This window comes from Staurois parvus, unplaced genomic scaffold (assembly GCF_062004578.1).
Source record: "Staurois parvus isolate SC_StPar_1 unplaced genomic scaffold, SC_StPar_1.0 ptg000199l, whole genome shotgun sequence".
Classification (NCBI taxonomy): domain Eukaryota; kingdom Metazoa; phylum Chordata; class Amphibia; order Anura; family Ranidae; genus Staurois; species Staurois parvus.
In genome coordinates this window covers 3,310,391-3,326,274 of record NW_028317995.1, presented here as the reverse complement: position 1 = coordinate 3,326,274, position 15,884 = coordinate 3,310,391, and the positions used below count along the sequence as shown (strand labels likewise).

The following is a 15,884-nucleotide window of genomic DNA, read 5'->3' as shown; positions in this document are numbered from 1 at the left end:
TCACTGACAATAAAGCTGCGTCATAAAATCGAATGCTTCTTTAAAAGGACCATTGCTCTGATTGGATAGGTGGAGATGAGATGCAGTGACATCACTATTTCCACCTTGTTCAATGAGAAAACTCTGTGTATTCATTGAGAAAAATACAAGGTTTTGAAAGTCAATGTAGACATAGACCCCATGCTCTGGGCTTAATTTCCCTTGTCTACTCTTCCATTATTTCTCACAGAACTCCTCCAGTTCACTGTTATCATCAGCGTTGGCAGACAGAACTTGGGGGCACTTTAGATCAGCAGGATTGGCGGATCATGACCCAACAATTATCCAAATGTTCTAGGATTGTTATCATTCTAGAAAACGCATACAAGGTTCTTTATAGATGGTATTACACGCCGGCTCGTTTGGCTCGTTTTATTCCCACATATTCTCCGACTTGCTTTCGAGGTTGTCAGCAGATGGGTACCATGGTTCATATTTGGTGGACTTGCCCCAATGTGTGTAGATTGTGGATCAGAGTTTATGCCCTTCTCCGCACTATGTTCCACACAGACATTAAACGCAACCCGTACGAAGCACTGTTATTTAAACCATTAGTGGGCCTACTTCATCCTGAACAGCAGCTGGCATCGCACTTGTTCATGGCCACCAAGCTGACGATTGCGAGAGCTTGGAAGACTCCCCTCCTCAGCTTCGAGGCTGTCAAAAACCGGATGAACTTTATAATGGTCAACGAAAAGTTGACAGCTATATTGTTAGATACCCATACAAAATTTTTACAGACATGGCGTCCTTGGCTTCATATAGCTCAACCGTCCAGATTTGAGCAGTCCCTCTTGTCGATATAAAACTTATATACCAACTTATTTTTATATTTCTTTTTTCTCTTCTCTGCCACGATCCCCCTGGAGCCCCCCCTCTTTTTTTTTTTTTTTTTGTGTTTGTATGTTTGTCTCCGTTCTCTTCGCTCCTTTCTTTCCTCTTGTCTAGTCTGTCTTCTTCAGGTTATTTGTGCTGATTGTGATCTCTGTTTTGAGTCCTGTACCAGCAATACTGCACCCATGTGCTGGACTCCTTTGAGAGCCCTGCGTGTTAAGTACCTCTCTGTTCTCAGAGAGGCTCTTTCCCCTATTCATTGCGCATTCTGTATATTGATTCTGCAACAATTTTTCCTGAGCGTTTATTATGTTATTAGTCTCTAAATGTCCATCATTCTTGCAATTTATTGCCTTTTCTTTCTGTACGGCACTTATGTATGCAGTTTATTTTCATGTTTTCTCATCAGTACATATTCTGTATTATCCATCGAATCTTTTGTATGTTATATTCCTGCTGGTCATTGCATATGTTCTTGTCTAATTCTCTGCTGTTTTCTATTCTATAATAAAATTCTTTGTAAAAGAGAAAAATACAAGGTGTTCTCTGAAGGACACCCATGCTAAGTGAAAGACCCTCTGTGTTTGCTATGCAGCAGGGCAGCCACTTGGCATGGGACCCAGAAGACAGCAACGGCTATTGCAGTGATTTTCCATTTTACAAGAATTGGCCAGGTATGGAACATGCATACTTACATTGCTCCAAGCTGGACCCATGTAACTATCAAAAAAAAATATACCTAGAATTCAGCACACTGTGTAAAACTATTATGCATTATTTAAAACCAAGGCTAAAATTTCAACTTTAAGAGGCTTCAGTTGTAGTGTAGACATAGTCCATAATCTAAAATAAAAACAATAAAATAAAAATGCTACACAATGGGGGGGATTTACTAAAACTTGTACAGTCAGAATCTAATGCAGTTGTGCATGGTAGCCAGTCAGCTTCTAACGTCACCTTGTTCAGTTAAACTTTAACCAGTTGCTGATCGCGCTATAGCCAAATGACAGCTACAGTACAGTCGTCCAGTTCTGGGAGGGCATCATATGACATCCTCCCAGAACCGCACCCACTGTGGCATGCACCCAGTACTCTCTGTGATTGCTGTGTCCTTTGGACACAGTTGATCACATATCATGGCAATCATAGCTTATCTCGATGTAAACACACTTGCCGGTTATCAGCAGTAGGTTCCTCACGCTGTCACTGATTATCAGTGCAGCCTCAAAAGTGACTATCAGTGCCAATAATAGCCCAGCAGTGCTGCCAATCGGTGCACAGCAGTGATGCCAATCTGTGCCCATCTGTGCTGCCAATCTTTGCCCATCAGTGCCGCCAGTCAGTGCTGCCAGTCAATGTCGCCAGTCAATGCTGCCTATTAGTGCTGCCTATCATGTCCCTTCAGTGCTGCCTAATAGTGCCTATCAGTGCCGCCTATGAGTGCCAATCGTTGCTGCCTATCAGGAGAGGTGAAGGAGAAAAATTTGCAAAATGTTATAATAATAACTAAGAAAAACTTTTTTTTTTCAAAATTTGTTGGTCTTTTTTCATTTATTTAGCAAAAAATAAAACAGAGTGGTGATTAAATACCACCAAAAGAAAGCTGTTTTTGTGTGAAAAAAATTCTAAAAACTTCATATGGGTACAGTGTTGCATGACTGCAGAATTGTCATTCAAACTGAAAGTTGAAAATTGGCCTGGGCAGGAAGGGGGTAAGAGTGTCCAGTAGGCAATGAAACCTGGAAGCTAATTGGTTTCTATCCAGCACTGCACCAGGTTTTCCACTCCCCTGTTTTAGTAAATCAACCCCAATGCTCAATATGTTTCTGTTATCTATATCACTACATAAAGACAGCTGATACCCAATCTAAAATTCAAGCTGCAATATAGATCATACATCAAGACTGGATTCTCAATGTTCTGTGCACATTTCTGTGCAGTTTTCTGTGTTCTATGAAGGCACGTTCATGTGAATTTGTAAGCTGTGTTTTCATATGCTGACTTTGCCAGCATTAGGCCCTATGATGTGCACTAACATATCAAATAATGGACATAAACATTTTTGAAAAACACACATTGCTCTGAAGTGAAATGACACCTTTTAAAACTGTGGCTAAACTACACATATTCCCTACTGTGCATTAAAAAACACTTTAAATGTGTCCTAACAGGCCCGTACTAGCCATAGGGTACACTGGGCATTTGCCCAGTGGACGGGGCTGCATGTACATGATATGGGGCACAATGCAAAGCAGATGAGGCAGCTGAGGCTGCCCCTGATCTTGAGCCCGCACCTCTCCTCGGTTTCTCCCCGGCTGCTCAGTCAGTTCCCTCCTGTATGGCCGTTGGAGCAGAGGATGGGAGCTAGCGATCAGCAGACCCGTGGGCTGCCCGAGACTGTGAAGGGGGAGGAGCTGGAGGAGACCCCATCACCTAATGTCACTGCTACCACCACAGACACCACAGGGAGCTGGCCTGGACAGAAAAAAGTGAGTGAGTGAGTGCCAGCCTGCCACTGCCAGTGAACACTTACTGTTAGAACAAATTATAGGACAATTTGTATAGACTTGTTTGACTGGGCTGTCTCTTTGCTGGACTGGGCTGTCTCATTGCTGAACTGGGCTGTCTCTTTCCTGGCCTGGACTGTCTCTTTGCTGGAATGGAATGTATCTTTGCTGGATTTGGATGTCTCTTTGCTGGACTAAACTGTCTCTTTGCTGAATTGGGATGTCTCTTTGATAGACTAGGCTGTCTCTTTGCTAGACTGGGCTGTCTCTTTGCTGGATAGGGATGTCTCCTTGCTGGATAGGGATGTCTCTTTGTTGGATTGGGCTGTCTCTTTGCTTGATTGGGCATGTCTCTTTGCTGGATTTGGCATCCAGTGCTGGATTTTTAGCACTGAAAAAGCTATATAGCTGATGTTTATAAATATGTTCTATATCAACCATGACCATATATTATATAAATATATATGCAGTATATTAATCTATATGTATGTAAATATATATCAATATGTGTAAATAAAGGTTTAATTGGACAGGGCTGTCTCTTTGCTGGACTGGGCAGTCTCTTTGCTATATGGGAAGGTCTCTTTTCTGGATTTTGATGTCTCTTTGCTGGATAGGGATGTCTATTTGCTGGATAGGGATGTCTCTTTGCTTTATGGGGATGTCTCTTTGCTGGATGGGGATGTTTCTTTGCTGTATTGGGCAGTCTCTTTGCTGAATATATAGGAGGCACTGGGATTTGAAGGGGGGGGGGGCATGACTGCAAGTGGCACTATGATAGGGGGCTGTGATAGCTAGAGGCACTGTGATTTAAAGGAAACTGCACTGTAAAAGGGCACTGTAATCAATACAGTGCCCCTTTAAAGTGCAGTCACCCTTACATTAGTGCCCCTTTACTGTGTCCAGTGCGGAGGACTGACTCCTTGAATATCCTGTCACCACCCAACCCCTATTGCCCCCCTTGGTCCCTGGAAAAATCGGCTGCTCAGTATAAAAAGCCCGGGCCTATTTTTTGTCCCAGTCCTGACCTGGGTCCTAATGTTGGTCAAATCTAATAAATGTAGCACTGAAAAAGCTATATAGCTGATGTTTATAAATATGTTCTATATCAACCATGACCATATATTATATAAATATATATGCAGTATATTAATCTATATGTATGTAAATATATATCAATATGTGTAAATAAAGGTTTAATTTATATTTTTATAGCAATATTTACATAGCAGAGAAAAGTTATGAAATTATTTCCTCTTTTACAGCAACCAAATTCTTTATTTTGCAATAAAAAATACTATTTTTTTCTGGGAAGGTGAGAGGGTAGGTTAATACAAAGTTATGGTATTAGTCTGTTAAAAGTGTACATTTTTTCAATGCGTTTACTTTTAATGTAATGTGATGAAGATGGACCTTCACTCAACATTGACTATTTTAATTCCTATGGCACTAGCATTAGTAAATAGATAGGAAAGCATATTATATTTACTTGTTTAAACTGTTTTTTTTTTACATTTCTTCAGTTACTTCCTGGCTTCCTGCCTAGCCAAATGATGTCATACACTATATTGCCAAAGTATTGGGACGCCTGACATTACACGAACATGAACTTTAATGGCACCCCAGTCTTAGTCCACAGGGTTCAATATTGAGTTGGCCAACCCTTTGCAGCTACAACAGGTTAAACTCTTCTGGGAAGGCTGTCCACAAGGTTTAGGAGTGTGTCTATGGGAATGTTTGACCATTCTTCCAGAAGAGCATTTGTGAGGTCAGGCACTGATGTTGGACAAGAAAGCCTGACTCGCAGTCTCCGCTCTAATTCATCCAAAAGGTGTTCTACTGGGTTGAAGTCAGGAGGACTCTGTGCAGGCCAGTCAAGTTCCTCCACCCCAGACTTACTCATCAATGTCTTTATGGACCTTGCTTTGTGCACTGGTGCGCAATCATGTTGGAACAGAAAGGGGCCATCTCCAAACTGTTCCCACAGTTGAGAGCATGACATTGTCCAAAATGTCTTGGTATGCTGACGCCTTAAGAGGTCCCTTTACTGGATCTAAGGGCTAAGCCCAGCCCCTAAAAAACAACCCCACACCATAATCCCCCTCCACCAAACTTTACACTTGGCACAATGCAGTCAGGTAAGTACCATTCTCCTAGCAACCGCCAAACCCAGACACATCCATCGGATTGCCAGACAGAGAAGCGTGATTCGTCACTCCAAAGAACATGCCTCCACTAGAGTCCAGTGGCGGCATGCTTTACACCACTGCATCCAACGCTTTGCATTGCACTTGGAGATGTAAGGCTTGGATACCGCTGTGCAGCCATGGAAACCCATTCCATGAAGCTCTCTACACACTGTTGTTGTGCTAATCTGAAAGCCACACAAAGTGTGGAGGTCTTTAGCTATTGACTCTGCAAACAGTTGGTGACGTCTGCGCACTGTGTGCTTCAGAATGCGCTGACCCCTCTCTGTCATTTTACGTGGCCTACCACTTCATGGCTGAGTTGCTGTTGTTCCAAGTTGCTTTCACTTTGTTGTAATACCACTAACAGTTGACCATGGAATAGTAGCAAGGAAATTTCACAGATTAACTTATTGTACAGGTGGAAACCTGTAGCTCACTTGAATTCAACCCATTCTTTCACAAATGTTTGTAGAAGTAGTCTGCATGCCTAAGCACTTGATTTTATATACCTGTGGCCATGGAGATGATTGGACCACCTGAATCCAATGATTTGGAGGGATGTCCCAATACTTTTGGCATTATAGTGTACATCCCAGCTGTCTTCAGGAGGGGAGGGAGGGTTCTTAGCTCAGCCAATGCCTGAGATAAGGGCAGATTGATTTTTAGGAAGTAAATGCTACATGAATCATCTGCCCTTACTCAAGATGGCCACTGCCAGAAATGCTAGGGGGTGTTTCTGAAAATTATTTCTCAACAAAATAAAGCATGGAGACATGGTTGGATGAGGGAGTTTGCTTTTAATATTAACAATGACTTAAATAGCATTTTTGATATGTGATATTCAGATGCAGTGCAGATCCACTTTAAGTTCTCATTTGCACAATCATACTAATATGTATACTTGTGCTAAGGGCCTTTTTTGCCCACAGCGGATGCACAAGTGTTCCATGCATCCTTGGACAGGCATTCCCATTCATGTGAGAGGGGACGCAGTGGTTGGATGTATACAATTGCTGCTCCAAATTTGACATCTGTGTGGGTGTGGGTGTGGGTTTGGGTGCGTGTCCCTTAACTAAAAATTATTGACACACATTGGAATGTATTTCAATTCTTTTGTTCATCAGCTAGATAATTAATATGTATAAATGCAAGAACTGCATCACATTTCTTCTATGTCAAATGTATCTTGTCAAATAGTATGCTATAAGTAAGTAATTGTTCTCCGTTTTGCAGAGTAGAGTAGGGATTGGCCAGAGGGGGATTACTTTGACACAGTTGTTCAGTTTGAACATGTATAGCAATGTAGAGTATATGAACCAAAATCCCTGTTTTATGCAAAGTTTACTAGAAATGTTTGTGTTGCCTTGCGAGAGTGTTCTTTCCATCCAGGGAGGGTTATGGATCTCTTGCTGCTGCTGCCCTTGTAGGCAGCTTTACAGAGACAAGAAATTGCAGTCAGCTGCACAGCAGTTGCTGGACTGCGGGCCTAGAGAGATTACCAAAGGATTGCATTTGCTGCAGGGCACTGTTTTGGTCTGGAGAAAGAAATGTTTATCTCCCTCACTGAGGATCTACCTGTGGATGCTGGGTGGCAACCAGTTCCTAGGACACTGGGAGACACTGGGGACTATTAGTTATGCAAATGCCAGAAGGAAACTGAGTGCCAGAAGCAGCTATATGGATTGGGACTGCTATTATAGGGTCCCAGAAGTACTGGCCATTCTCTATTATCTCCAGGAAAGGTGACTATAGAAAAGATTAGTGAGAAATGTATCCTCCCAATATTGCTATTGGAGTATCCTGTGACCCTAAACTTTTCTCCTGCTAAAGTTCTTCAGCAATAAATACTAAAAAGAAAATCCCTAGACTGACCCCGAATTATTAGTGTGCGTGGGACTGTTCTTGAGTGACTGGCAGCCTCTGTACTATTGTGGGAAACCCTGTTATATTTTAAGTGGCCCCTCAGGGGTAAGTTCAACACTACTGTAAAATGTTCACTGCTGTGCACTCTGCTTTGAAGTTCATTTATGCTTGCTATTCTTCCTAAAACAAATAAGAAAACAAAATAAAACCAATATATAGAAAAATTGTGCGCTGCCAACTGTAGATACAGAACAAAAAATAAACTTAGAACAAAAACACAAAATATATTAAGCTGCTGCAAACATGTATTAGGTGTGTACCCATAAAACAAAAATTGACAAGTTAAAAACTGTTGCGCTGCTCAAACAATTTATATATGTAACATAACAATGTGTAAGGAACAATAAGTAAATAATAATGAAAACAGTCCCAACATGTATAAGTCCATACAGAAGAAAAAAGAAAAAAACTCTTCAGAAGATCCAGATGGAAAAAAAAATCTTCCTACTGGTGACTGCCCCCACAATCCCGTTGCTGTAAATCCTCAAATGCCGTAAATTACCACAGTGAACATATATATATAGGTGGACCCTCACCTTCTCACATGGACCTGTGTAAAAACAGGTCAAACAGGTATCTCCCCTTCTAGTGGGGTAACACATAGCTTTCTCCTCTGTGGGTAATCCTCCTCTTATATGTCACCACTGATCCTCTTGAGGCACCTGTTATCAGTATAGCTGGCTCTGTGGGTTGAACTCAACAACCATAAAGACGACCATAGTGCAGCACGGTTCTTAAAACTACATAAAGTTTATTAAAAATATATGCATTCACATGGTAACCATGATAAAAACGCAATGTAAATCAGACAATCACCAACAAGCAATATCCTACTAAACTGAACTGTGTTCTGGCTCTGACGTTACCCGGCTCCTCCCCACGTGTATAGTCACGCACCACCCCTGACCCCTGATTAAGTCATGGCTTATCTGAGTAACACTACTAACATTTCCTTATTTATTTATGATTCTTGGAAGAAAATTGCTTTTGCAATATATGTAAGAAAAATTGCATGCACATTCCTGACAACAAAGGAGCATCTGCACCTTTAACAGTTAACTCAAATCTACCCATAAGGACTTTAACACTGTAATTAAGGATTTAATAGTACTATTTAATGATGTAGTCATGACATTGAATTGGGAAAACAGGGCAAAGACCACTGTGGTTCCATGGTTAGTATACACAATTGTGCTGATCCATATCTTTATGGAAGCGAAAATTTCTTTATTCGTTTTTCAGATCAATTCTCATTATCTGATGGGTACATACAAAAACCATCGTTTAAGGACTTATTTCTTCAAAAAAGTGCCAATGTTTCATGTAAAACAAATGTTCCTTATGTTGATATACACTGGATGCTTAATGGAATGGAAAAGTCAACCCAGTACAATAAGCAAAAAAAGGAACCTGGTAAACTGACCTGGATGGAGAGCACCTTGGAAATAAGCTTAGAAGAATGGAAAACAGTCTCCAATGTCTCCTGCAAATTGCATCCACCCAACGATTTACTTCAAGAAAGGATGACCATTACACGGCCAATTGGTAAGTTGACTTGCAAAGCTCACTTGTGCTTGGTCTAGAATAATCTGCCTTTAAATACTGTCTTTAAAAATATCAATATCCCTTATAACATATTACAAACAAAAACAGAAAACCCAAGTTTAAAATATGTATTAGCAATTATAACCAATTACAAAACCATTGGTGCATTTCACAGCTGCTTCATGAGGGACATCACAGGACTGTTTGAAAAGTTAAACAATTATTCCATCATACTAATGATTTCCATAAACAAAGACTTTTTTTACACAAATAACAGCATAAATTAAAAAATGACAGCTTACCACAGCATCACTTGATAACCAATTACTGTTGACTGCTGAGAGGGCACTGAATGTGTGGTTACAGGAACCCTCACCCTAAAAGATACTAGGGGAGGGTTTACCAGACACTGGGCCAAAAAGAGGGGAGGCAGGGCCGATGAGAACCAGCTGCATGTCCCAACTAGAACCAAAAAAGTATATACAATAAACTAAATAAAGCAGACTAAATAAACCAAAAAATGGAGGGGGGAATAGATAGAGAACCCCAAAGCCTATATATGACTACTATGTCAGAAGCAAATGCTTCCAATGGACTCCTACCGAACCATAGTGTACTGAAAGGTAGAGGCCAACATCCTCATCCTTATACCAATACAAAAAAAATCCCTTATCCCTCCAATATTACCTAGACAAAACACAAGGTACTGCATGCGTTTTGTCTAGGCAATATTGGAGGGATAAGGGATTTTTTTGGTATTGCTATAAGGATGTGGATGTTGGCTTCTACTTTTCAACACACTTTGGTTCGGTAGAAGTCTATCGGAGGCATTTACTTCTGACATAGCATATAGGTGTTGGGGTCCTCTATCTATATTTCCCATTTTTTTGTTTACTTACGGTTTTAATTACTTTATTTTATATACGTTTTGGTCCTAGTTGGGACATGCAGCTTCTGGTGGCTCTCGTATATCTACATATTGTTGGTTTTTCTCCCATGTTTTTTTTTTTTGGAATTCTATTTGGGATGTGGCACCGTACGCTCATCTCCTGACATGCAGTATATTGGGCAAGAGAACTCACTAGGTTTAGAGCAGTAAATATGCTTAAAGTGTATGTCCACTTTTAGATTGGGATAATACCCAGTTTAAAATTGTTATGTTTCCATTCCCATAGTATAACTTAAAAAATATTTAAAAATTGCTTCTTATAATTTTAAATGCTCTTTTCTGAGGAGAGGCCTTGGAAGGTATGTTTGCCACTAGTACCCTCTCTGTACTGTTTTGGCAGATCTCAATATCTGTTGTAAACTAGATTTGAACATGTCTGTTCTAGCACAGCATTATAAATATATATAAAATACTCCAGTCTGCTTCCTCATTGTACGGTGTAATACAGCAGTTTGTAACAGTAGTTAATGTAGATATATTCCATAACTGAATGACATTTTAATAGGAACTGTGTATCATAACCAGTTGCTATTTTTCAGCAAACTACTTTAACCTTTATTAATGATTTTTTAAATATCAGTGCTGTATATCTACTGCAACTCTTTGCTATTTCCTGTGTACATGGACAGTGATGGCTGTATGACATTTCTCAGAATGCATTTCTTTATGGTGACAACACTGATCATTTCTGCATGTGTATTGAAATGGCCGCGTATAGTCTAAATTGAAAGTACATGTGGTAGAGTAAAACTCAGCACCACAATTAGGGACAGGGATATAGCATAATGACCACATAAGTTTCTGAGTAAGGACCTTCATGGCAAGATCACTCAGCAATAAAGCATTTTCCTAGACCTCTTGCACATTGGCGTATGAGCCCTTACAATGTCAATTCTGGTGTATTTCCCCCACACTGAAATCTAGTTGCTACTTACAGCCACCCCCCATAGACATGAATGGTGCATATGCAAAAAATAGAACGTGTTAAGCAGTTTTTTGTCACCCATGCACAAAAGGCCTTATGGGAACCTATTTTTCTTGTAAACCTATATATATATATATATATATATATATATATATGTGTATATATATATATATATTTATTTTTTTTTTTTTCTTGTATAACCTATTTTTCCCATGGTGAGTATCTAGTCAGGTTTTAGCTTTTGTTTCAATCAAAAAATGAAAGGAATCTGATTGGTCACTATAGGCAAGTTCTTCACCTTTATGGCAAACTTACTTTAATAGCAGGCTCTAAGAATTTGATTGGCCAGTTACATAATTGCTCATAAACATAATTTACTCATTGTAATATCTATTCATATATTTTAGATCCAAGTGTGATAAAAAGACCAAGAGTATACATACTTGTAACCGATGCCGACAGCGGGACAGAAGAACAGCTGAGTTTAATTTGTCTGGTGAAAGCATTTTATCCAGAAGATATTTATGTAACCTGGAATGTCAATGACACCATAATCAAGGAGGATGTTCCAAACTCAGAAGACATCACATGTGACCATAATAGCCAACAATGCTCATTTGTCAGTCATTTGTCTGTTTCAAAAGAAGACTGGGTTGCAGGAAGGATTTACATGTGCCAAGTAGCTCATATCTCCTCTGAACTCTACTACATTAAAAATGTCAGCAGTTCTAATGATGAAACTACACATCCAAGTATGTGTTATCTCAAATGAATCAACAATTTGTGTACAAATACTTTACTCACTGTTATATATACTATATTAAATGTGAAGAAAAATCTGACAAGCTCAGTTTTTTTCTGCCTCTGTTTCCATTAACCACCATGAATAAATATCAATAAATAAAAAGATCTAACTCAATCTGCTAACCAATAAACTTGTTAATATGTTGCATATAATTGACTATCATCCTTATTCAATAAAGACTTCTTGTTTTTAAGTGCCAATTGCTAAGTGCAGACACCTCAAGTAACTAATCAGAATCCATCTTGTACTAACCTGGCTTAAGCAAAGTGAATTCTGATTGGCTGCTGCCAGTTACTGCATTTAAAAATTAGCATAAAAGAAATACAACTATTAAGGGGGTATGACAAATGTTGAAATTGCAAACATGTATTTGACATTTGCTTGAAACCCTTATGAGATGTAATGACAGAAAGAATACACTTATCTCTAGAAATTATTCTGAATGAGTTATGCCAAGAATTTAAAGCTAAACGTTTCTTGTCTAACATTGAATAAAGCTGGGTTCACACCTGTGTGCTGTGGTTTGGGCACAGCAATATTGTATGTGCGGTTTTTGCAGTTTACATGCAGGTACTCTCCCATTGACTTCTATTAGACCATGGGGTTGATTTGCTAAAACTGGAGAGAACAAAATCTGATGCAGCTGTGCATGGTAGCCAATCAGCTTCTAACTTCAGCTTATTCAATTGGCTTTGACAAAAACAAACTGGAAACTGACTGGTTTCTGTGCAAAGCTGCACCAGATTTTGCACCAGTTTTAGTAAATCAACTCCCATGTGTTTTCTAAAAGTACATCAAAGATGCAGCATGCAGGACTTTGATGAGCTGTCATTTACCCAAACCCCAGCACATCTGGCTTAATGTTAATTAAACATATTTCACCTCTTTTAGCAAAATGTATCAAATATTTGCCTATTTGCAACATGACTAAGTTATTGAATAGCCTTAAATAATTACAGTAAATGACACATAATGGGAAACATACCTACATAGGATTTATTAGGCAAATAAACCTAACCTATAACATGTCTGCACACATCCCCCTGTTAATGGGGCAAAGCATAATTATTATCCATTTATTAACTAACTTCAAGCACAGTTGATAGAAACTTTTGCTGCACAACTGACTTTCTTTTGTATGCAATGAAATGAGACTATTTCTTTTATCTCGTGGTCATTTAACCAAAGTGAACCAATTCATAAACTCAGGGGCATCTTGGATATGTAAATTCAGTAAATGAATTACAACTCAGAAATATAATTAGCAATCTGTCCAGGGGTTTTGCTTTTTTAAAATGTTTCTGTTGGTGAATTGGCAATTCTGTTTAGGGGTGATAATGAAATATGGTTATGCTCTACTTTCAGAAACACATTTGTCAATTGACAATTATGTTATCTACCATGACGATGGAGGAGAAGAGTCAGGAGAAATTACCAGTATATGGACAACATCATCAACTTTCATTGCGCTTTTTTTGCTGACACTAATCTACAGTGGTTGTGTCACTTTTGTGAAGGTAATTATAGATTAATTTTCTACATTGTCCAAAAAAGCAGCTTAAAATGTTACTAACCCCAGGACCCTGCATTCACTATATCTGGTCTCCCACAGTACACAGAACATAGAAATGCAATAATTTTAGTAAATATAAACTGCTAAATACCTTTTCTCATCAGCAACTAGAGCAGTCTTGTGACTTCTATCAGTGTCCAGCAGAACACATGTTAAGGTCTGTAGGAGGAGTTTTCTTTCTACTCTAGTGGGCAGAACCCCTGGCCCCTGTCTGGACAATGCTGATTGGCCCTGTGCTTATCACATGCACTCTCCCAAGAAAAAAAAAACCTTCTAGCAATATACACCAAACTGAGCATGTGCAGAGTGACTCCACACGATATGCTTTATCAGGAGATAAGAGGGGGGGGGCACTGGAAGAAGGGGGAGATCAGAGAAAACAGGATCAAATAGCCTTTTTACACAATGCAGAGGATTAACCCCTTAGGTTCCACAGTATAACAAGCATGCTTTACTGCATATACAGACTGATTTTACTGTTGTGGGTTTAGTAACACTTTAAAAGCAAATGTCCAAAATAGATGCATACAGGTATGCCCCTGCTCGGATAAATAGAAAAGAAGGCAAATCATCTCTTTGCACCAAGAATCTTACAGAGACTAGCCCAGTTCTAGAATGGCCTAAGCAATGGCAAGATTTATTTAAGTGTAAGTGTTATTAGTTATGCTTTTACATATTGCCATATTGTGTCATAATATTTCAGTTTAAACATTTATTAAGGCTTTTGAAACATTTACATTGTCAATAATCATTATGGCTACACCAAATTCACATTGATCAAAAATAAAATAAGGGATAACCCTGTGCAACCACACCTGTGCCTATATGTGTAAAATATAATTTGTGCTGTTGCTAGAATCTATAAGGTGCTCCACATCTAACACCACAATAAAAAATAAACAATCAATGATTCTGCACTGCACTCCACCTCTATCCAAAAAGATCTTATGATATACACACAATAAATCACATAAGTATCCTATTGTGAATAGATAATAGAAAAAAAACATAAATTATAAACACTGAGATTATGTTTCATTCATAGAAGCTGTAGTATAGCTTCTATGAATGGGAAAGCTGGGCAGGAAAGGGTAGACATAGTTGGTAGACATGCAATCCATTTCATTACTAATTGAAATAAACTATAACAAAACAAATTATCTGAATTTTAAATTGAATTGAAATTGAAACATATATATGCAATAAATACAGTATGGTATAAACGTGAAATAAAATGATGATTCCTACTTAGGCTGCTTTAAGAATAGAATAAAAAAGTAGAATATAATAAAACAGAATAGAATAGAAAATAAAGGAACAGACTAGAATAGAAAAGAATAGAATAGAGTAGAATAGAATAGGAAACAAATGAATATAATAGAAAAAAAATAGAATAGAAAATAAAGGAATAGAATAGAATATAATAACACAAAATAGAATAGAATAAAACAGAATAGAAAATAAATGAATAGAATAATACAGTATAGAATAGTAAACAAAAGAATAAAATAAAATGGAACATAATAAAAAATAAAGAAATAAAGGTATTCTAAAATTTTGAATAGAGTGGAAAATAATGAATCTGCAAAACAAATCCTAATATACAAAACAAATTCTTAAAAAAAGAATAATTTTAACATAATGAATATGGCGAAACAAAATTATTAACTTATCAAATTATCTGAATTTTAAATTGAATTGAAATTGAAACATATATATGCAATAAATACAGTATGGTATAAACGTGAAATAAAACGATGATTCCTACTTAGGCTGCTTTAAGAATAGAATAAAAAAGTAGAATATAATAAAACAGAATAGAATAGAAAATAAAGGAACAGACTAGAATAGAAAAGAATAGAATAGAGTAGAATAGAATAGGAAACAAATGAATATAATAGAAAAAAAATAGAATAGAAAATAAAGGAATAGAATAGAATATAATAACACAAAATAGAATAGAATAAAACAGAATAGAAAATAAATGAATAGAATAATACAGTATAGAATAGTAAACAAAAGAATAAAATAAAATGGAACATAATAAAAAATAAAGAAATAAAGGTATTCTAAAATTTTGAATAGAGTGGAAAATAATGAATCTGCAAAACAAATCCTAATATACAAAACAAATTCTTAAAAAAAGAATAATTTTAACATAATGAATATGGCGAAACAAAATTATTAACTTATCAAACGAATCCGAAATGAAACTAATTTTTCTGTCATGCACATCTCTAACAGTCAAACTCTCTTGAAGAGTCTGTAACAGCCCATTAATTGTATTATCCTCCACCACATTGAAAGATTATGGCAGCAAAGGTGGGGGGCATGGAAAGAGGAGGATTTTGAATAACAGAAGAGGCATCAGCATAAGGGACACATCCTACTAACTGTAAGCTGTGTCTCTTGTGCTGAGCATTCTATTGTTTTTTTTTGTTTTTGGCTACACTTAGGCTTTAATATTTGTGCAAGAAAATTTCACTTATGTTAATTTGTGATTGCCTTGTTTGACCCTGTTTGTATGCTTGGAGCCCAAGTCTGGCCATACATGAATCAGTTATTTTAATTCAAACAACACCTACACAGGGGAGG

The 15,884-nt window shown here is 37.8% G+C and overlaps 2 gene segments (V, D, J or C); both read left to right on the top strand.

The window, feature by feature from the left end:
• The window catches only part of LOC149461522 (Ig mu chain C region membrane-bound form-like), a 385,848-nt gene that overhangs the window by 105,576 nt on the left and 264,388 nt on the right, over positions 1-15,884 (top strand).
• Positions 1-15,884, top strand: part of LOC149461526 (Ig mu chain C region membrane-bound form-like) — a 121,887-nt gene that overhangs the window by 105,224 nt on the left and 779 nt on the right. The window contains 3 exon segments of the C gene segment in view: positions 8,735-9,037; positions 11,319-11,663; positions 13,082-13,233. Of these exon segments, the coding sequence occupies positions 8,735-9,037; positions 11,319-11,663; positions 13,082-13,233 (800 nt within the window).